The sequence below is a fragment of the Mandrillus leucophaeus genome, unplaced genomic scaffold (assembly GCF_000951045.1).
Source record: "Mandrillus leucophaeus isolate KB7577 unplaced genomic scaffold, Mleu.le_1.0 Scaffold897, whole genome shotgun sequence".
NCBI classification, from domain to species: domain Eukaryota; kingdom Metazoa; phylum Chordata; class Mammalia; order Primates; family Cercopithecidae; genus Mandrillus; species Mandrillus leucophaeus.
Window position 1 is genome coordinate 382,642 of NW_012109774.1, and position 24,095 is coordinate 406,736.

At 32.8% G+C, this 24,095-nt stretch overlaps 1 protein-coding gene across 3 annotated transcripts in view; it reads left to right on the top strand.

The window, feature by feature from the left end:
• KLHL1 (kelch-like family member 1) overlaps positions 1 to 24,095 on the top strand; it is a 478,878-nt gene that overhangs the window by 167,625 nt on the left and 287,158 nt on the right. For all 3 annotated transcript variants that reach the window (XM_011969523.1, XM_011969520.1, XM_011969521.1), the window contains one exon: positions 5,637 to 5,773. In XM_011969523.1, coding sequence (XP_011824913.1) covers positions 5,637 to 5,773 — 137 coding nt within the window. The remainder of the gene's footprint in view (positions 1 to 5,636; positions 5,774 to 24,095) is intronic.

A 24,095-nucleotide genomic window follows, 5' to 3' on the forward strand; every position in this document is an offset into this window, starting at 1 on the left:
CCCACTTGAGCAGGTAGTCTGTCCGTTCTCAGATCTCAACCTCCGTGTTGGGAGATCCACTGCTCACTTCAAAGCTGTCAGACAGAGTCGTTTGCGTCTGCAGAGGTTTCAGCTGCTTTTTGTTGTTGTTGTTGTTTAGCTGTGCCCTGTCCCCAGAGATGGAGTCTACAGAGACAGGCAGGACTCCTTGAGCTGCTGTGAGCTCCACCCACTTCAAGCTTCACAGCAGCTTTGTTTATCTACTTAAGCCTCAGCAATGGCGGGCGCCCCTCCCCCAGTCTCGCTGCTGCCTTGCAGCCAGATCGCAGACTGCTGTGCTAGCAATGATGGAGGCTCCGTGGGCGTGGGACCCTCCCGGCCAGGTGTGGGATATAGTCTCCTGGTGTGCCTGTTTGCTAAGATCCTTGGTAGAGCACAGTGTTGGGGTGGGAGTTACCCGATTTTCCAGGTGTTGTGTGTCTCAGTTCCCCTGGCTAGGGAAAGGGATTCCCTTCCCCCTTGCGCTTCCCAGGTGAGGCGATGCCTTGCCCTGCTTCAGCTCTGGCTGGTCGGGCTGCAGCAGCTGACCAGCACTGATTGTCAGGCACTCCCTAGTGAGATAAACCCAGTACCTCAGTTGAAAATGCAGAAATCACCTGTCTTCTGTGTTGCTGGCGCGGGGAGTTGGAGACTGGAGCTGTTCCTATTCGGCCATCTTTGAGGTAATGTAATTCTTAAGAGCTCTAGGATTTTCAGAATGATAATGAGCATTGACTTCAATTTAAACTCACTGGTGCAGTAGTCCCTAAAAAGAGAGTTAGCCTGTCCTTTGAAGCTTAGAAGCCAGCCATTGACTTCTCTCTAACTATGAAAATCCTAGATGATATCTTCTTTAAATATATGGTCAACATTGAAAAATTTGTTGTTTAGTGTAGCCACTTTCATCAATGATCATAGAAGCTGCAGCTTCTATTAGGTTGGGACAAAATTAATTGCTGTTTTTGACATTAAAAATAATGGCAAAAACCATAATAACTTTTGCACCAACCCACTTGCTGTTTCACTTTGTACTTTTATGTTATGGAGAAGACTTCTTTCCTTAAACTTCATAAACTAACTTCTGCCAACTTTGTACTTTTCTTCTGCAATTTCTTCACCTCTCTCAGCCTTCATGAAATTGAAAGAGTTAAGGCCTTGCTCTGGATTAGGCTTTGGCTCAAGGAAATGTTGTGGCAGGTTTCATCTTCTATCCAGATCATTCACTTTCTCCATTGCAGGAATAAGTCTGTTGTGCTTTCTTATTATTCATATGTTCACTAGAGTAGCACTTTTAATTCACTTCAAGAATTTTTCCTTTGCATTCACAACTTGACTAAGTGTTTGGCACAAGAGGTTTAGCTTTTGCTCTTGTTCCACTTTCTACATGTCTCCCTCACTAAACTTAATCATTTCCAGCTTTTGATTTAAAGTGAGAGACATGCAACGCTTCCATTCATTTGGACACTTATAGGGCATTGCAGGGTTACTAGTTGGCCTAGTTTTAAATATTGTGTCTCGGGGAATAGGGAGACCCATGGAGAAGGGGAGTAATGAGGGGGTGGCCATTTAGTGAAGCAGTCAGAACAGTACTTATTGAGTTTATTGTCTGATATGGGTTTATGACACCCCCACACAAGAACAATTGTAACATCAAAGATCACTAGTCACACATTAATGTAACAGACATAATAACAATAAAATATTTGGAATATTGCCAGAATGACCAAAATGTGACGAAGATACATGAAGCGAGCACATGCTGTTGGAAAAATGGTGCTGATGGGATTGCTAGATAATGAGTTGCTTTAAGCCTTCAATTATTTTTTTTTAATTGCAACATCTGAAAAGCACCGTAAAGTGAAATGCAATAAAATAAGGCATACTTGTATTTGTAATTAAATTTTCTATCAGATAAACCAAATAATTTTACTTTATTTTTAAAGCCATCAAAAAGCTGTGAATATACCAATAACAACTAAAACAAAACAAAACAGAGAACAAATAACAACACCTAAGAACTAAAGGCCAGTTCCCTTCTTAGCCTCTACTTTTTTGTTGGGGAATTACAATATCTGTTATACAATCAAATTTGACTGTAAATGGAAAAAGTAGGAGAATGTTATCGATGGCTCAAATAAAAATCAGTCAATGGAAATTGACCAAGAGATGACCATGATCTTTAAAGTATTAGAAAAGAAAAAAAAAAGTAACTATCATAAATAATACAAAATATTTATAGGAAAAGATAGATAACAAAGAATAAAGCAATTGGGAATATAAAGACATTTGAGAAAATTCAACTGATTAGAAATTACCTAAAGTAAAGCAGAGAGCAAAACAAAAATTGAGTGTAAAATGAATTAAGATTGAATAGTCTATGTAGCATTCTCAGTTGTTGAACCATATATGCAATTTGAGTCCTAGAATGTGTCAGAGAGTTAATTTGGTGAAAATATGAGTAATTATTTGCAGATAATTTTCAAAAACTGCTTTCAAAGATCCATTCACTGCTCCAGGAAGTACAGAAAATCATATGGCGAGTAAATATTAAGTCCCACTTATAGCTAAATAACTAAAACCCTAAGATCAAAAGAAAAAAGTTGAAAACAAAAAGAAAGGGCATATTGCATCAGAAGAACAACTGTAAGAATGAAAGCTAGCTTTCTATTAAAAACAAGGTGGTCTGGGTGTAGTGTCTCGTACCTGTAATCCCAATGCTTTGGTAGGCTGAGTCAGGACAATTACTCGAGGCCAGGAGCTCCAGACCAGTCTGGGCAACATAGCAAGACCCTGCCTAGAAAAAATACAAAAACTAGCTAGGCATGGTAGTGAATGCTTGTGGTCCTAGCTGCTTGAGAGGCTCAGGCAGAAGAATTACTTGGGCCCAGGAGTTTGAGGTGCCAATGAGCTATGATTGTGTTATTGGACTCCAGCCTGGGTGACAAAGCAAGACCTTATTTTTAAAACAAACAAACAAACAAATTGACAAAAAAAAAACTCCAGGAGTGGTGTCTAATTTATAATGAAATTCTATATTTCAATTTCAAAAAAAAAAACTCACCCTAGAATTCTATAACATGTGTAAATAACTTTTAAAACGTACTAGACACGTAACTACATAAAATCATCTTCAAATAAATGAAAGCTGTATATATATTTTTTTATTTTTTGCCATCAGACTTATAGTACAAGAAATAACTAAGGATATTTCTTCCAATATTGAGATCAGATTAAAGTCGACTTCGAAAATGAACGGAAAGCATCGAAAATTGTGAAAAACACAGTAAATTTAAATATATTTTTGCTATCACGATTATGTTCTTCTTTTAGATTTTTGACTAGCAGAGGGAGTGTTTTATCTTGCAAATTTCTTACAATATCCATGAAGGTAGACTGTTATTGGTTAATGTGATCTCTGGACAAATTTACCAAATATCCGAGCAGGGGCCGAATCTGCTGTGCAACTCGTTTTTGTGTAGACCATAAGCTAAAATTCATTTTTGAATTTTCAATTGATTGAGTTTTTTTTAAAGGAAAATATGCAACAGAGATGATGTGTATCATTCTCAACATGTAAAATATTTCCTATTTGGCCCTTTATAGAAAACAAATTTCTGGTTCCTGCCATAGAGCAACCACTTTAAACACACATGTATGTGCATACACACATGTGAAAAACATGTAGTCAACATAATGAATGATATGAAATAATTACTGTGTAAAGATTTATCCAAAGAACAAATAGAACAAATTGAAAACAAATATAAATTGGTACAACTAAAACCAAATGTAATTTTGTGAACAATATACATTAAACATTTTAGAACCCATGCTGGGTGTGCTGGTTTGTGCATGTTGTCCCAGCTCAGGAGCCTGAGGCAAGCAGATTGCTTTGAGCCCCGGGGTTCAAGGCTGCTATGAGCTATCATCATGCCACAGAACAACATCCTAGACAACAGAATGAGATACTGTCTTTAAAAAAATGTTGAAATTATAGATAAATAAATTAATGTTAGGATTTAAATAAAGTGAAAAAATCTTTGGAAAATTTAAAATGCAAAAGTGAATATATGAAGAAATAAAGCATTTGAATAAGCTTTGTGAGTTAGTAAATAATGGAAATGATATTAGAAAAGTCTTCTTCAAAATAGCCAAATGTAGACGGTTTTTCAGGTAATTTCTGAAAGATCTTAAAGGAAAAAGTAATTGCTTTATTCTAAAAGTTGTTACACAACATTAAAAGGTTGTAACTCCCAGCTCATATTATGAGACCACTATAACCTCGATTCAAAAATCTGGAAAATACAAGAAAATAAAATTAGAGATTTATTTATCTTATAATTATACTTGAAAATATCTTAATATTTTTTTCATTTTAAAAGTATCATTCAAACATTATAAATTTTAATACCCAAATATTATAAAAATTGTTTGCAAAACTAGAAATTAAAGAGGTTTTTCTGACTTAGTAAAACTTATATTCCAAATATATTCAGCAGGAATCATACTGAAGAGAGAAATTTTAGATGCATTCCTGTTAATATAGAAAACAACACAAAACGCCTCTGTCACAGCACTGGAGGTGGTAGATGAGGTTGTAAAGAAAGAGAAAGAAGAGGCGTTATACAGAATGAACAGGAATAGGTCAAAAGAATATCACTTGCAGATGATGTAGTCATCTACTTAAATGTAAAAAGAAATAGCAGAATCAAAAGAACTAGTAAAAATAATTCACCAGATGTACCAGATAAAGGATGAATCTATGAATTTCTCAATAAATTATAACAGAAAAACAAACCAACAAAAATAGAATAAAAAGTAGATAGTATATACAAAGCCAACAAAATTGTAATGATATAAGAATCAACCAAAAATCTATATAGCAATTTTCAGGAAAACTTTAAAATTGGAAAGGAAACAAAGTATCCTGAATATAGGGATAGATATTTTATACTTTTAGATGGAATGAATTCGTATGAAAATTATACCAAATCTCCCCAAATAAAATAAAAAAGTTAAAGCATTTTTAAATCAAAATGCTTTAGGAATTATTTTTAAAACTTAAAATATTACTTAAGACTTGAAAGCCTAAAACTCTACTTATTAAATAATAAAATGTAACTAATAGTTAAATTTAAAATATTACAGAAAGGGATTTGCCTTATGGGTTATAAAGACAGATATATATTTTTAAAATACTATTTTATTGGCACAAGAACAGGCAAATAAACAAAACGTAATAAAAATCTCACCAGCAGATCAATATACATTATGCGTTCAAATTCACGATAGTTCAATGGGGAAAGTTAGCATGGTGGAAGGTGGGTCATTATATAAAGAAAACTATAATGTATTATTTAAAAAGCCTGAAGCCCTAAATGTGAAAGAAAAAACATCTTTAAAGTGATAGAAGAAAATGTATGAGAATGCTCTATTACGAAAAGTTAGGGGAAGATTTATTCAATCAGTTTTGTAAAGTACAACTCATGAGGCAATAAATAAAATGCATTAACTGATTGATCAATAGATTGATTCTGTGCTCTGCGTTGCATTCTGGTTGACACAGTGATTTTCTGCCTTACATTCACGACCTAAATTAGAACCTGTGACTCTTTCAGGCTTGTTCTGAGTTCAGTCTCCGACTATTTTGCGGCCATGTTTACAAGTGATGTTTGTGAAGCCAAGCAAGAGGAGATCAAAATGGAAGGCATAGACCCCAATGCTCTCTGGGACCTTGTCCAATTTGCATATACAGGTATGGCAAAGTAATTGTAACATCATACTGATGTCTTTTAAATTTTAGCTCATTTCCTTTAAGTACGGGATTTAAAGCTTTTAAAAAAATTCTGTATCTTTTCAGTTGAATACTATTTAGTAGATCAAAATCAGACTAACTTTTTATTATCAGTGAAATTACAAATGTATATATGTATGCATATACATTTCATTCTTCCACAAAGGATTTAAACTGGCTTACATAAATAAGTAAACAGTAGAACCTGGGAGAGAAACAGGGTGGATACAAATTATTGAATAAAAATTTGTTTATGACCATGTTTGCTTAGGAAAGAAAGGAGATTCTAATTGTCTTTTCTTTTGGAAATGATGGGTTCAAATAACTTTTTCCCTGAAATGTCTTACTTTAATGTAAAAACTTTCACAGAATGTTTAATGTGGACTTAACAAATCATTTGAAATGGACAAGAGATACTTAGAGTTGTGCAAATGATATTTTTGAAGTTTTTTTTTTTCTGATCTACTATGTTGACATCTTCTGTTGATCATTGTATTGTGTTATTGGTGCATTCAAATAATTTTGCCATTGTAGCAAATATTTGTTGAATTTTACTCAGTATGCAAGTATTAATTGTGTATGTAGAGAATAACTAACAAATCTATGTATTTGCCCTCGTGAAGCTCTCAGACCAAATGAACAGAAGATGTAGATGAGGACGTAAATGTGATATAATGCCAAATGTTAAGAGAGTTAGAAGGCGTAAAACACACAGAGCATTATCAGGGCTTACACTTTTTAATAACTGTTTACATTTAGCCAGAAGAGGAGGACATAAAATCTTGTGAAAGAAACCAATGCAGACAGTATATATTGATGGTTTGTTTTATGTATTATTTCTTATAGATGGAATGTGGTTCATTTTACCTAAATTCTTAATACTAGTGTGAGATGAAGATAGACAGGTTCTAGCCTAGTTATCAAAGCAGCAGGAATGTAGTTTAAGGAGTTTTATTTTTACAGCATTTCTGCTAACAGAAAAATGAGATGACATTGTGAAGATCAGTCACTGGAGCCCAAACACCTGGGAACGATGAGGACTCTGTCCTCTTTAAGGATTTCACTTACACTGGAGAAGGATTTGCTAACACTAAGATAATACTCAGTAAATAAGCTTACTGGAAAAAAAAAAAAAGTCCACATACTCTGGCTGCTTAATCTCAAAGCATCAATGTGAGGAAAATACTTAGACATTTTTTGGTCTTACCAGTTTTAAAGTAATATTTTGATGGAGAAAATCATACTAGACAAAGTTAAACAGGTAAAGAAGACTTTATTCAAGGATATTGCATTAGGAGAGAGACCCAAACTCAGTCTGAAGTTTACTGAAATGAAGGAAGGGAGGATTTTTAAGTGCCAAGGTCAGAGGGAGAGCACAGGCCCATCTGTGTTTGTTAGTTGGTTTTACCAAAGAAAAAGTAAACTTTCTCATCTTTGCGAGAGGATAGTTTTACAACTTGAAGCAACGTGTTCACCCAAGTTAGGCTTCTACTCTCCTCCAGAAACTGAGGCATAGGGGAGCTATTTCCCTTGATGTTTACATTTCAAAGGTATGATGTTCAGGCCTTTGGGGGAAAAAAATTACTGGGTTGTAAAACTAGCAAGAGGTTTTTAAAAAGACTTAACATCTCAAAAGATTAGAGAAAAAATTACAATTCCATGTTTTTTTAAAATGAGTAGTCTGAAATAAGAAGGGTCAGCTTAGAGTCAGGAAGAATTCTGTCCAAAGTTTAGTGAAATTGAGGCAAATATTAAGACCATCTTGGTCAATTTCAATTTGCATACAACCTGAAACAGTCATATGGAGGAATAGTTACCTCTGAGCCAAGAGGTAGCAAGCATAATTACATTATTGTTTCCTGGAAAGGGAAGAATCATGAAGCTAACATTTTAGGAATCCTTTCAGCAACTAAAAGATATAGATCTAAGAACCTAACACTTCCAGGCTCTATGGTCTGGCAGTCTTGCATTTCCTGTGTGTAAAACTAGGTCAAAAGACACTCAGCATCCTGCTGTACAAAGTTGGAAGGTGTTTCAAAACTCCCTGCTGAATATAATGACCCAGATTTGGCTCTGCTTTGTAGAGGGCAGACAGGATACAAAAATGCCTCTCAGCTGCCACTACCACTTTGGCCTGTGCTCCAATACCTTAAATTTTTAGTTGTGAGTTTACAGAAATGTGTTAGATGAGGAAAATATTTATGGGGTGTTATTGGAAAAATTGCAGGCATGGCATAAGACAAGTATCTTGCTTTTTGTCATATGCAATGTAACAAATTATAACAATAGAAAAGGACGAGTGATCAGCTGCACAGAAAGGGAAGCATGGGAGGTAACTGCACTATCTACCTAACTCAACAGCTAACTAATATCTAAGACTTTTCTTTAAGGAAAGCTAAAAATAAATATATCCCAGAAAACAGAAAAAAAAAAAAATGAATGAGAGGGAATAGATGTAAAATTCCAGCTATTTAAGAATATATATATTTTTTAATCTTAAGATTTGAGAAGCTTTGGTGAAACTAAGGAGGATCAACTATGTCAATGATTGATAGTTAATTATTAGCTCTAGAAGCAATGTGTTTAATAGAGATAGGTCAGAGTGTTTTTAAATGATTTCAATGTATAATATTTTATGAACTCGGAAAAATGTGTAAGATTTGAAGGAATCAGATGTAGGTAATTTATCTTATTAACTTAGAAATTAAGGACAAAGTACATGAATAAAGCGGGCTTAGAATGAATGTTTGAGATAAGCTTCAATGATTTTAGTTTAATAGTGTTTGATTGAAAAAATAATCTTTTATAGAATTTTATGTAGTAAAAAATTGTACGTAGTAAGATACAGGAAATACTCTCTCTATTTAACTCATCCAACATTTGTTACCCGAAGTCCAAAAAATTAGATGAGAAGCAATTAGATCAAGTTCTTCAGAGAAATTCAGTAAGAACTAAAACAAATATGTAGGCTTTTAATATTATTATTATTACTGTTATTACTAGGTAATTGGTAAAAATGGCCTTGGTATCATTGAGAGACAGCAATGGTGATAACAGTTCAAAAGAAGTTTTCTTAAAAGAAAAAAATATACTCATGAAAAGGTTAATACTTAGCAATACGTACAATAGAGTAAAAATCCAGTAAGGTGTTTGTGTCAAAAGAATTTTTAAAAATAATAATTCTTGGAACTATTTGGGATAATAACAAGGTTGTGAAACAATGATGACTACTTTTAAGGTATGAAGTTAATTTCTTTACTTAAAATAAAAGACACCATAAGGTCAGTTTTTCCCACATTGTAACAGCTCAGAAATGGAAAGAACATTTACACTGGTGTTAGAGAAATTATGATATACTTAATATGAAGTTCATGTCATTTTTCTAAATTCTTAATTAGCAGTATGAGCAATTTCAAATTTTTTTCTTTTAAGGCTTTCTATTGGGTTTTCTTCACCGTTTTCTGCTAGAAAATCTGTCTGTGATCTTAGCCATTTGTAAAGAGCAAAGGTCCATTTTTGGCAACAGTGTGTGTTTTAAAGTAGTGCTGTTTTATAATTGGTATCTTAAATTGTAAATAAAATACTTAGTTGGAATTCAGATTGTATATCAGTACTTATAAAATTGTATATCAGTTTTTCAAAATCAAGTCATAATTCTGCTAACAATATTTGAGCACTTATGGCATGAAGAGAGTCACAGTGTGTATTAGAAAAAGATACCATGTAAACTATATATATCCATGCTCCTTAGCTTGCAATGGATTTATCTGGATGTGCTACCTTCTTTGTCAGTCAAGGAATACAGTGAATGCATATCACTTTCATGCCATCATAATGTCCAAAAATTGAAAATCAAACCCTGATAAGTCAGGAACCATCTGTATAAAAAACTGGTAGAATACAGCTTAAAATGTCATAAACCTTTAAACCAATTTGGCAACACACAGGATTATATGGAGCAGGGCGTAATGTAAAAGTTCTTTACTTTTGTTTTTAAAAGTAGCAAAATCTATGTATCACTATACACTTTTTGGCATTCTCAGTTTTGATGTGTCAAATTGACTGAAAAACAGCTTTGTGAGCATTTTCCTATGCCTAATGCATCTCCTGTTATGGAGTTTCATTTTTCTCTTAGGTTGAATAGAAATGAAAACTGAGATATTATTCATTTAATCTTCAGTAAGCCTTTGATTCGGCATAGTGAAGTTGAAGTTATTCAGTAGTTATTCTATGAATCATCCTCAGAAGCATGAGGTCAGAGAAGAAAAGATAATTAGGCCTTACAATATCTTACGTTCAAATCACCTAGAGAGGTAGCAATGTCTAGAACTTCAGATATTCCATCCTGAACATTATACATTTTACAGAGGAACGCTTTTCTATGCTAAGCATGTGCAAAGCAGAAAAACTAATTTTTTTGAGAATTACATATTTCATATTTCAAATAAGCATTTATAAAATCTTCTTGAGATAGATCACAAATGTGTTGGTCTGCTTTAAATTAATACGGGTACACAGATATATATTCAAAGCCTCTAAATTTCTTAATGCTGCCCAATCAATGAGGTAAAAGTTACCTTAAAATGATCAATAGTAAGTTGTGGACTCTGTTACTGGAATAGGAACGTCAGAACATGAATTGACTGATATTGTCTCTATCAGATTTGTGTACTTTTATAGAGTATCAGTTATGATAGGAGTTCATCGAAGTGACTCATAGCTGTCTTGCTCTCAAAATAGTTTGAATAGCTTAAACCGACTCTCATATTGCTATATAGTGGTTCAGTGCAGGTTTGGTTCATAGTTTCTCCCCATCTAATGCTAGCTCCCTTTAGGTAGCAATGGTGCCTGACAATTCAACTATATTAATGCCTGTCGGTCTTTGTCCTGTGAATACACTGAACAACTCTCAAGTTTTAATATATTTATATGTTTACTATGTACTATGCCTTATGATGAGGTCTGAAAAACAATATGCCGAATTGTACGTGTTCCTTGCCTTTAAGGGTCTTCAAATTTATCACTAAATACAAATTTTTGTTATCTTATTTTGGTACAAACATACCTTTTGAGATATATATATATAAAGTATATATTTGATATATATTTGATATATGTACTATATATATATATATATACACACACACACACATATTGCCTAGTGTTTCCTCATTTAAGAATAGAACCAAATTTTGAAAACAACAGATATTGATTTTGAATCCACTGGCACACACATTAGGATTTGAATCACAGCCAAAAATGGATGTTCACATTTTGAAAAGAAAAGAAAAACTATAATATATTTGAAAAGGATGCACTGAGGTTCACTGTATTTTTCAGTTGCTTTTATACTGATAGAAATTTCCTCCTAGTTTATCTCTTACATAGTCCCTACTATCCTGACATACTTGAAAATATACTGTGTTCATTGATTTGTAAGAAAATAGAGTTCTAACAAATATGGGAGATGGAATTGCAAGGTTACTAACAAAATGTCAGTTCCTGTAGAGAACTGATAAGGACAAAGTTTAAATAAAGGAAGCTGTCCATCTAGTAGTGGTATTAAGAAGAGGGGTAGGAAATTAAACTGCCAAATGGCAGACCTTTAATCATATTGAAGTGTTAACTTCCTTGTGAAAAAAGGTTGTGTGCCACTGAAGTTAATTAAAGTCTTCGTACATGCTAAGAAATGTTAAGATAGCTTCTGCTTACTGCCAAACATTTGAATGAAATAAATATACACACATAGGGGCTGAGATATTTAATGTCCTGCTTTAATATTAAAAAGTGTATATCAACCTGGACTTTACCATTTAAACTCCTTTCAGAATTTTTATTGTAATTAAAAGTAAATTATTGTTTCATTTTTATTACTGGTTTAATTCAAGTGGCATGAATTATGCAAGCACATTACGACATTATTAGTTTTAAACTTAAGGCTTTTAATAGATGGAAAATTCTATTCTCGATTTACGAAACTGAGTCTTCAAAGACTAGTTTTATGTATTATTATTACCCATTGTTTAAAAGTATAGATTTAAGCAATTTTCAGAGGATGTTTAAACAACCTGTATATTCAATTAAAAAAGTAATGAAAATAAAATCAATAACATAATTTGTATGTCACCATCAAATCCTTACCTTTCCATCATTTTAGCAGGAAACCTTGTTTCGTTTGTGCATATATATGTTTAAAATTGTGTGTGTGTGTGTGTGTGTGTGTAAAACATTGAGTACTATCATATAAAACGAATTTGGGAAAAAATATTGTGCCAAAATAGACAATAAAAACGATTTCTATTTTGTGACTGTTATGAAGCTTTTTATTGTTGTTATTGAACAGTGTTTTGGCTTTGTGCCATGAGGCTTAATAGAGAGACTGCAAAAGAAATAGCTATGTGACTTTTAATATTTAGGAGTAAGGGTTATGTATCTATCATAGTGTAAGTCACAGTTATTTTCTGGGTTTCGAAGTAAGAAAAATCTCTCGGGTCCCATAATCAACTTTACTTTCTTAAACAATCTGTTTGGATTTTATTTTTCTGTTGCTCTCAGTCTTATAATTGTTTTCATTTTCCTTTACTTTGTTAAAATCTGGGAATTGGATCATTGAATTGATTTCAGTCACCACTCTTCCAAATGTTCAGGGTACCTGCTATGTATTTTCCTACTTTAATCATAAGGTTCGCTATATTTTCTTAGGATTTTTCCACCTGTACTTTGAAAACACTTATACACTTTATTCCTTTGTATTTGTAAGTGTGGTGTGTAGAATTTGATACTAGATATGCAGGACCTATTTTGACCTTCCCTTGAATTGATATGCAACTACCACTCAGTGTGATGTGGGCAGCCCAAAGTTCATTCTGATTCTTGGACATTTATTCTAATTGGCATGCACCTATTTCTTGTTTCTTATTAAGTACTTGAAATATCTCTTGGGCTTCCCCATTTTACAGTTATGGATCTTGGTCAAATTACTTAACTTTCTGAAGTCTTAAGATTCCTTAAATGTAAGAAAGGGAAAATAATAGTCTTTAAGTGAGAGGGTTACTTTAAGAAGTAAACTTGTAAAATTAAACTAGTTTAGCATAAAGTTTAGCATGTAGCAAACACTCAATTATGATGATTATGCAGAATATGTGATTTTATAAGTTCAAATCCTTTGCACAATCTTTCATAAGAATAAAAATAACATCTGAGAACTGGGAGCATATATTCACTTTGCTTATCAATCATTTATTAATTTTGAGTCCAATTTATCATATGTTTCAGCATTATAATGTGTTTTTTAATTCATATGTATGATTTGGTATACCTATATAATGGTGCGTTTTTTAAAAAACTAGCTTATAATTGTGCTACCTTGTGTATTTGAGATGGGTTTTTATTGTGTATTATATTCATGATTTTGTCATGTTTTATCTTAATTGGTCCTTACAGCAATATTCTGAGATAGGTAGGTAGTCAACATCATATTGTCAGATACAGAAATGGCACCTTAGCTACATGTCAACAAAATTATTATAAGATGTAAAATAATGGGCTAATTTTTCCATGGACATTTTGACATCTTTTCTACTAGATCTAGAGTTATTCAGCATTCTGTCTGCTTAATACGAAAGGCAGTGCTACTCATAATTACTGATGTCATTGCCACATTGAGTGAAAAGCACGACTTTCCATTGACCTAGTAACAACTGCCATCATATATATTTTTTCTTACAATTAATATTGTTGTATATCAAATCATGAGTAGCCTGAAGAAGTTATATAGATGATACCCAAATGGAGAATTGTGATTGATGCTTCTTGGCACTATTTAAAATGTCATCCTCAGACTTGCACATTCATAATTTCATAATTTTAAGTTTAATTTTATTTTATCATATTTATCTAAAGATGAATCATAAAAATATTACAATATTCAATTAGTAGCATTTTCCAGAATTTTCCATGCAAATCTTAGCTATGCCTCACAATATTCAACTTTATCTTATAATTTAAGCAACTGAAGCACCAATTTCCTAAATGTTTTTAAATAATACCTTTCTTTGAAAACACTATTTTACTTCCATTTTAACTATTTGTTAATATCTTCCATTTAAAGTTTGGTAGAGCTGATATGATTTGCTGATAGTGTGGGGGAAAACAAGCAAATAAAAACAAGCAAAACAATCCTGTCGTTGCACCCTTCTTAAGACTTCTGCAAATTACCATTTTGCCATTTTTAATGAAGAGTTCACTTTCCCATTATGCTTGGGAAAGGATGCTTATAATGGCAACACTAAGCACTTTAATTTTAAACACTTTGTCTCCTTCAGTTGACGGATATTAGTGCAATCCAACCAGGAATACACATTTTAGCCGGAAGTGGACTGCATGCTGAAGACTTTCTGAAGGAATACCTTGGTCACTGATTCCTTTGGACTGTGAACTTGAGTCTTAGTCTCTGCATATTCTGGCTATTATTGCACTCCTGTCACAATACTCAACCAGAGAAAATGTCCTAGTCAAATGGCACTTACATGAGTCTGATGAATCTGTCCCACCTCATATTTTTTTCCCTACAGAAATGTTTAGGTGTGGTGAGAGGAGAGGATAACGCAAAATAAAAGTCAGTAAAGAAATTCTAAAGACTGGTAATGGGATTCAGTCTTACAAGAAAAATATAAAAACTATTTTGCATTCGTCTAAAATATAAGTTTATTCCTGATAGATCCATGCCTGAAAAATGTAAATACTACTTGGAAATATATGTCATTAATTATTTTCATGTATTTTCCTGGGCTATGCACTCTGCTTTCTGATTAATGAGCATTTTTGATTAACTGACAAATTTGACTAATTCAAAAATGATGTAATAGGACTTTTTGGATTATTTTTATGAATTACTATTTTACTTGCCAAATTCAGTTAAACAAAATATATTTAGAACCTTGTAATCAAACCCCCTTGCTTACATTTATTTAACTTGTTTTCCACATCTTAAAATGGCTTCAAAGTGCACAATCCAAGTGGGGAAATAACAGTTATATGACCTATGACATAACTCATGTGCTGGGTAGTGTTTTCGGAAAGAATTTCATACTTATCGGAAATGCTGTATCTGTATGACCCGTTGGTAGCACTCTGTAACTATTGCACTTCCAGTTCACTGGGGCTAAGAAATATTGATTTTAAATATGGATTGTGAGATGTGAAGCTTTCAAGAAAGGCATGAATGTTCGCAGTCAGAAAATAAAAGTGGTGATCTCTAAAAATGACTTATAATGGTAGCAGCAAGGTAAGGAGGTAACATATGAAGCGTATTTTGGAAATCAAATAGAGCCTCATAAAAAATTACCTGTTAAACAAAAATAAAAGAATCTCTATCAACACAGAAACTCAAGAGTGAAGAGGAAAAGGGTATGGTGGACTCACAGAGGGCAGGATGGTAGAACTCACAATCTGGACAGAATGTCAGATAAAATATCAAAACTGCCAAAATTTTTCTTTCTACATCAAATCCACCCAAGTTACTGTATAAAATATTTAAGCATCTCAAGATGGAAGAGCTCTGCAGATAACTTCAATATAACCTGGTTCTACAGAAACATGCTCCTACTGACATATTTACCCCCTTTCTATCGCCATTCTAGTTTCCTGATGAAGTAGAGTACAGCAGAAGAAAACAAATTCAGCTATTTACATAAGCCACCAAGTTATGGCTTTTGTCCTAGTTTTATTTCTAAATATCCATGGTGTATAAGGCTTTATAAATCAAACAGAAAATACTTGGAAAGACATTCAAATTCAAATAAAAACACCTATGGTATAATTTTCACAATAAGTAAATGTCTTAAAACTCTGTTTGTATTCATAGAAATGACATACCAATTAGTTTTTCTTCTCAGTCACCAAGACAAAGAGGTAAGCATAATCAGTTATATTACAAACTAAAGGCAAACATTTTCCTCACCATAAACATGGGTGTTGTTATATTAAAATCTGAGAGAAATATTTCATTTGAGTATTCTATATATATATATATACACACACACACACACCACTGTATATGCTACTTTAGACATCTTCACTATTTAGCCAAAAGTGGATATAACAATGAATTATAGAACTGTTGCTTCTGTTGGCTGATTCAAGTTCAAATTATTTTGTCCAGGAGCACAAGTCTCAAATAATTTCACACATTAAGCAACAGAATATTTAAATCTGAAAAGCAAACTCAACTGAGTTCAAAGTACAATTAATTTAAAGGGAATTGAATTGTCTCTGCATGTTCTACATAAAGGTATCCTAAATTAAAATAATGACCAAAAGGACATATCTGTGATAAGTCTGGTGCTTAGTTAGACACATTATTTTACTTAAGTAAAGATTTAAATAACTTCTGTGACCATGAGTTAATCTTTTTTTTTTTTTTTTTGCTGCTCTTACAACCAAAATTTCCTCGAGTGTTGCATGGCATGCTATTTTAGGTTAAACTCCATAGAAAGTAGTAAGAGTGGGAAAAAAATCTATGGAGTTGATTAGGTACAGAGTCATAAAGTATAGTAAATTTGAAGATAAGACATGTACTCTGTTGTTAAAGTTGAAGGAGCTTAACACCTGTGTATCGATGTGAGTCAAGAGAATGTTGCTTTTTCTCTGAAAATGATTCCTTGTTCTTTTCAAATGATGGATATATAATTAGAGTAGCTTTAAAGCAATTTAAGTAAATTTGAGCTACTGGCATGTTTAATTCTTACACCTATCACGCAGTGGACTTTTATAGGATTAAGGTGGACAGATAGAAATTAAACGAATAATGGCTTGTATTGTCACAGCTACTTTTGAACTGCTCTTTGCATAACTTTTTCTCACTTTTTAACAGTTTCTCTTGAACTCTGAGATGTATTTAGCACTCAAAAAACAAAACCATGTCTTTCTTGCGACTGGAAGGCATGTATGACATGGTTTATAGATTAATTAGTTCTAGGATTATAGAATTTCATAGGTAGAACTTGTATTCTGTTTTCTAAAATCAGTTTCCTGTAATTTTTAGAAGATAACTAGGATTTTAGAAGATAACTAGGACCTGAGAGAGAGGAGGCCAGAGTGCCAATAAGGTGGTACAAGTTGGCAATAAGGAATAATTTGATGATAGCAAAATTCTAAATTGCGGTAAAATTTAAATTCCTTTAACTGTTAAAAATATGTGTAAATTGCCTAAACCAAATCCCTTTAACTCTCTTTCCTTTTTTGAAACATTTATTCAAAAAATTCTATGAAATGATTGATATAAATAATTAAATATACCAATAAATGATGGGGAACAGACAAATTTCCCATGTAGAAGAATTCGAAAGTATTTATGCCAGTTATTCCATCCTTATGGAGATAGAGTACAACTCCCCTCTCCTTAAGTGTAGGCTGTGCATAGGGACTTTTTTCCAGAGAATACAGTATGTAAAGGTAATAAAGAATAACGTTACAGTGGAGAAACCTGACATACACTACCTCCACACATGATCAAGATGACTGTCACCAATGATAAGTCACATTGATAATGTTTCTTTAATAGCATGTGATGAGACAGAAACTTCATTCATAACCCCAGTCTAATAATAATCAGCAAAATATCAATTGAGGAACATTTTATGAAATATTAAATTAGTACTCCTCAAAACTGTCAAAGTCATCAAAAAAAGGAAAGTCTGAAAACTGTCACAGAAAAGAGTTGCCTAATGAGACAGAATGAGTAAATGAGATGTACTATTCTGTATGGTATCCTGGAACAGAAAAAGGACATTAGGTAAGAATAGAAAAAAAAAATCTATGAAATGTGAATGGAGTACAAATTTTAATTGATAGTAATGTAACAACATTTGTTCATTAATATAACACATATATGCATGTAAGATGTTAATAATGGGGGAAACAGGTATATGTTATATGGAAAAATCACTGTACTATCTTCGCAATTTTCTTTTATTCTAGAAGTATTTTCATATAAAACTATATTTTAAAAATACCTATGAGTTACTAAAAATATCAATTTTGAAGTTTGAATTTCTAGAGTGACATTGACATTGTTTCTCTCTTTTTCAATTTAACAGAATGATGATAGATAAATTTAATTTACTTTGTGAATTTTATAGGCAGTTTTTGCACTTGTCTGTTAGAATGCATATTTCTAAAACAATACTTTTGGAAATATGCATTTCCAATATAACATATTTTGTAGATGAAATATAGATACTCTGTGCATTTGTTAATAGGGGATGATGTGTCTAATAAGAAGTAGAACCATATCAATACATATTCTTCTATAAACTTCACTTTTTCCTTCCCATTCTATTTTATATATTTTTATGTCAATGAAGTACAAATTCAAATATCTTATAGAAAAACACAGTTTAAGTCTACTCATACATATTTGGAAGATTTAGTGGCCTTAGCATTTACTTAAGATATAATTGTGGATAAATGTAGCACACCTTATTGGTACTCTATTCAAAAACTATTCCCCGTTTAGTCCCCCAGTTGAATCAGAGAAGGGTGACTCTTTTTATAAGCAGTTTATAGGATCAAAACCAATTATTTGTATTTCACTCCTTTCCTAATGATTGAGTTAGGCATGATTATGTGACACAATTTTTGCCAGGGCAGCTTGGAGAAAAATTTCTGGGGATTCTTTGGTAAAAGTTTCTTCACTGATGTAAGAGATATATACATAAATAAATAGTTCCTCTTCTGCTACATGTTTTCCTGTCTGAATCTGAAACCTGAAACTATGGCAACTAAGACAGAAATTGAGGAAGTCACTTGAGGAGATGCCTGTTTCCTGATGATGTGTCGACCCTCTCAATTAATTAACTCTGGAGACAAAGCTCCTCTGGACTTGCTAAGAGAGATTATAAACATTTCATTTTTATCTGAAAACAATCTCTAAAAGTTGGCTGTTATTAGAAACATCGACTTCTTAGGTATCTCAAGTTTAATATGGCTATTGTGTATTTTTAACCCAGTTTTCTATGGCACCTAATTAAAAACATGTAGGTTGTCCCTTTTAGTAAGCTTATTTGAGAACGTTATGCCTTGAAATCAACTGTGAATGAAAATGTAGAATTATTTTTCTTTCCATTAGTAGTTTTTGTGCTTTTTAAAAAGTTAAGTCAAATACTTGGCTACCCTTTTTCTTTTTACATCTAGGTCTGTCTGACCAATGGCCAGGTTACAGATATAAAGAAATATAGCATGCATGAGGTAGCTTAATTTATGTGCATTGAAGCTTGACGCCGGCTAATATTCCATTTGTGCCTCTGGCTTTAACAAATAGATTCTTTCATTGGATACATTCCAAGTTTTAGAAAATACAATATTAAAACTATTTGAAAAAAACAATGGTTATAATACTCAAATTAACCTCCAAAGCTAGCAATAAATAAAAATATTATTCTACGGATATCTTGTGAAAATCCTTTGTTTTCTTTTTTGAGGAAATAAGAGATGCTCTGAAAAAATTCTGTCTGAATTATTATGAAGTGTATTATTATCAGGGGTTTGAATTTAGACTGAATAAATGTGTTTCAAGAAAATATCGTAAAAACCCTGTAAGTATGTATACTGCTGCTGAATCTTTTTTCAAGTATTGATCTGGGAAGGTAAAAATGCACACACATATAAAGAAATATAGTAATATCCTTTTCCAATATAAATGGTCAATCATATGCCATTTGCCTGGACACCCAAGCCAAACTATGTGGAATCCTCTGGGATTTTATTCCTTGCTGTCCACATCTAGTATTCACTTTATCAGTCAGAGTCCCATCAGAAAACAAATGAAACACTGAAAGAGCTTAAGGGAAGAGGGCATAATAGAGATATCAATATGGGTCAGAATGTTCAGAAAGAGTGATGGAAACACACAAGAATTAGCCACAGTGATGGAGTAGGAAGATCTTCTCACACATACACACACACACACACACACACACACACACACACTCACACACACAATTTTGCATGGCAGGCTCAAATTTTTAAGATTATATTAAGAATATGTTTTTCATATGATAGGTTGGTGCAAAAGTAATTGCAATTTTCTCATTGAAAGTAATGACAAAAACCACAATTACTTTTTCACCAACCTAATAATAGCGTATGTGAATTGTCATGACTATAATCATGTTTCATATATTGCAAACATTCAGAAAAAATTATTGGCCAGGCATGGTAGCTCACACCTGTAAATCTCAACAATTTGGGAGGCCAAGGCAAGAGGATGGCTTGGGACCAGGAGTTCTAGACTAGCCTGGGCAACATAGCAACACCTAATTGCTACAAAAATAAAAATAAATAGCCGAACCTAATGGTGCATACCTGTAATCTCACCTATGTGGGAGGCTGAGGCAAGAGGATAACTTGAGACCGGGAGTTCAAGGAAGCAGTGAGCTATGATCATTCCACTGCCCTTCAGCCCAGATGACAGAATAAGACCTTGCCTCAAAAAGAAAAAAAAAGGAAAACAAAGAAGAAAAAAAAATCACACAACCCTCAATGTAAATTATAATATCGTATATTTGTTTGATTTTTATTTGCATTTAAGCACTCAGAATATGTTTCTATCTACTTGTCAACTCAAATCATTTATTAAATATATTTTGAAAATACAGTTGAGTATTCTTTTTAATGCTTTATTAATGAATAATTGAGATATAATAAACTGTACATACACAAAGTGTATAATTTGATACGTTTGGCATATGTATATACTCACCACAAATTAATGAATATATCTATACTCGTCAAATGTTTTCTCATGTCCTTTTGCAATCTATCTTGTTGTCCTTCCTTATCCCCACCTAGTACATAAGCATCAGTGATCTGATTCCTTACACATCAGATTTTTTGGGACTTTCAAGAATTTTGAAGTTAATCATAGAGTTTGTATTTATTTTCTGTCTGGTTTCTTTCACTCAGCCTAATTATCTTGTACTCAACATAATTAACCATAGTATTTCATAATCAATAATTATTTTTTATTATTATTTCGAACTATTCCATTGAATAGACATACTCCAATTTTGTTTAGACATTTACCTGCCAATTAACATTTTAATTTTTTCCAGCTCTTGGCCATTGCAAAATAAATTTTCTGTAAACATTCATGTACAAGACTTTGTATCAACATATTCTTCCTTTACTCTTGAGCAAACACATAGGAGCAGAATGGCTGAGTCATAGGAGAGATAAAACTGCAAAATTGTTTTCTAAAGTAGTTTTACCATTTCACATTTCCACAAGCAGTACTAGTAGAGGTGTTGTGGTGTGTCATTGTGTTTATAATGTGCATTTTCTGAAGCACTGAAAATACTAAGCATTTTTTGTTCATACGTTTTCTTTTGTGGGTTGTCTGTATAAATCATTTGTCCAGTTTTTTTTTAATTTACTTTGAAAATTCTTTAAATATTCTATATATAATATTTTATCAGATATGATTTGCATACTTTTTCCTGGGTTATGGTTCATCTTTTTATTCCTTTAATAAGACATCCTACAGTGGCTTTTTTTTTTTTCTTTTAAATAGAAGCGGGGTCTCATTCTGTTACTCAGGCTGGAGTGCAGTGGCATGATCTTAGCTCAGTCTTGCAGGGAATTGTATGAAGTCTAGTTTCTCAATTTGTTCTTTGAGAAATTATGTTTTTGATATTTTATCAAATAAATTTTTAATTAACAAAGTTTGTTTATAGAAGTTTTATAGTTTCTGGGCTCGGTGGCTCACGCCTGTAATCCCAGCACTTTGGGAGGCTGAGGCAGGTGGATCACAAGGTCAGGAGTTTGAGAACAGCCTGGCCAACATAGTGAAAACCCGTCTCTTCTAAAAATAGAAAAAATTAGCTAGGCCTGGTGGCAGGTGCCTGTAATTCCAGCTACCTGAGAGGCTGAGTCAGGAGAATCACTTGAACCAGGGAGATGGAGGTTGCAGTGAGCCGAGATCGCACCATTGCCCTCCACCCTGGGTGACAGAGCGAGACTCCATCTCAAAAAAAAAAAAAAAAAGTTTTATAGTTTAATGTTTGAATTTGATTTGTGATCCATTTTGAGGAAATTTTGTATATCATTTGGGGTATGCATCAAATACAAGTTTTCATTTTTGTACACATATCTGACTCATTCAAAGACAATCCTTTCTCAAATGACTTACCTTTGTGCCCTTGCATAAACTTTGTAATCAGTCTTAAAATCAGATAGTGCTCTTATTCTCACTTTGTTATTTTTCAAAATTGTTTGGACTATTGTAGGTCCGTTGCATTTCCATATGAATTTTAGAATCTGTTTTGCAATTTTCACAGGATTTACTGAGATTCTAAATGTGATTGTTGTGCATCTATGGATTAATTTGGGGTGGAATGAAATCTTAGCAATACTGATCTTTCAGCTTCTGAGCACAGCATATCTCTACATTCCCCTACCACCTCAGGACTTCTGATTAGAATGCTATGTTGGATGATCCCCAAGACTAACGCCCAGTTCAGTGATGAACTGGGAAAGTCCACAAGACTCACCATATAGTTTTACCAATGGCTATGAATTGTTATGGCAAAATAATACATAACAAAATCAGAAAAGGTAAACGACCTATGGGGCGAAGTCCAAAGGAAACCAGGTACAGACTTCTAAGGGTTCCCTTCCAGTGGATTCCCACTGAACATACTATTTTACCTTCAAAGAGTTGTGACAAAGTGTGTGAAATGTCAACCAAGGAAGCTCACTAGAGATTCAGTGCCTGGAGTTTTATTAGGTGTTGATCGCATAGGCCTCTGTCTAACACAGACCAAAATTTCAGACTCCCAGAGAGGAAAACTGTGTTCAGCATATACCATATTGTTTGTACAGTTTAGGCACAGTGAGTCAATTTTTATCAGTTAATGAGGAGAATCCTCTTGAAATCTAAGTTCTCAGATACCAGCTGGAGCGAACCTTGAAAGCAGGCCTTTCAGAGGATAGTAGTGGTTCAGGCCTGCTGTGCTCGTTCTTTTCTGCATAAATTATATTGAGAGAAATAGTTAATTAGATTACAGGAAGTCATCCTCCCAATGTTCTAAAATCACAGTAAAATGAAATCTGTAAAAACCGTGCCATCAGCATGTAGACCTTCCATCTGATTTTCTCTCAATATCTATGCTAAGACACATGCAACCGTCTTCTTGACAACTTTACTGAATAATATAGGTAAATTTCCTCTGAGATTTTAAATCAAAACAATATGTTGAAAGTGTATATGAATAAAAGAGTGTTGTAATCTGTTTAAAATCAGTAACAGCTTTTAATGTGTTCCTCTTATTTTCTCTATTTTAACTTTATTGTTATAACAGCAAGTACACTTTTTTAAAAAAAAACTAAAATTGTTATACAAATATAAGTTTCTGTAACCTATAAAATACCTTTTGCTCAATCTTGCTATGGTATTTCATAAACCTTAAAATATATATCAATAGTTAGTTCTGATGTAATTAATCTTAAAATCATTCAAATCCATATGAATACCTCAACTTCAAATGAAGATCTTGACAATATTATTGTATGATAATGTTTTTGATAATGTAAAATATAAACACCTCAAGGAATTTTATTGCTATAAGTATCTCCTCTAATAAAGTGACTTATGCTCCTCAACCTTCCACTTTTTGATAATATCTCCACAGCAAGGTTTTGTAAGTTAAAATTAAAATTTTAGAATTTTCAATAACTTTTAATTTTTATTATTGGTGTTGTGTTCTCTTTTTATATCAAAACTAGAATTTATGTATCTAAGTGGAAATTAATATATAATAAAAATGCTTTCATATTACTCTAATCACTATATTTTCCAACTGTTTTCTGCAGTGTATCTGCTCTTCTTTTTCCTTTATCAACTCACTTTTATGCTTGGAGGCATGCTTTAGATTTCTTTCTTGTCTTCCTTTCAGTGAAAGTCATAAACAAAACATAATAGTCTTTTTTACCTATTAACCATGTTGTCATATTTGAAAGCAAAGGTATCTATCACCCAACAGATCATTCTTTAATTATAAAAAAAAAATATGAAGAAATCTGTAAGATACTGCCTAAAACATTCTATGACACTTAAAGCCACCAAAATAGGGCACACTGACATCATGAGCCTCTTGATCATGGTGGAGAAGGGCAAAAGATCACCTATATGGTGTCCCTGCAAAAAAAAAAAAAAAAAGAAAAAGAAAAAGAAAGAAAACACTATAATCTAATAAAGGGGAAATAATATAAGTCCAAAAGGAAG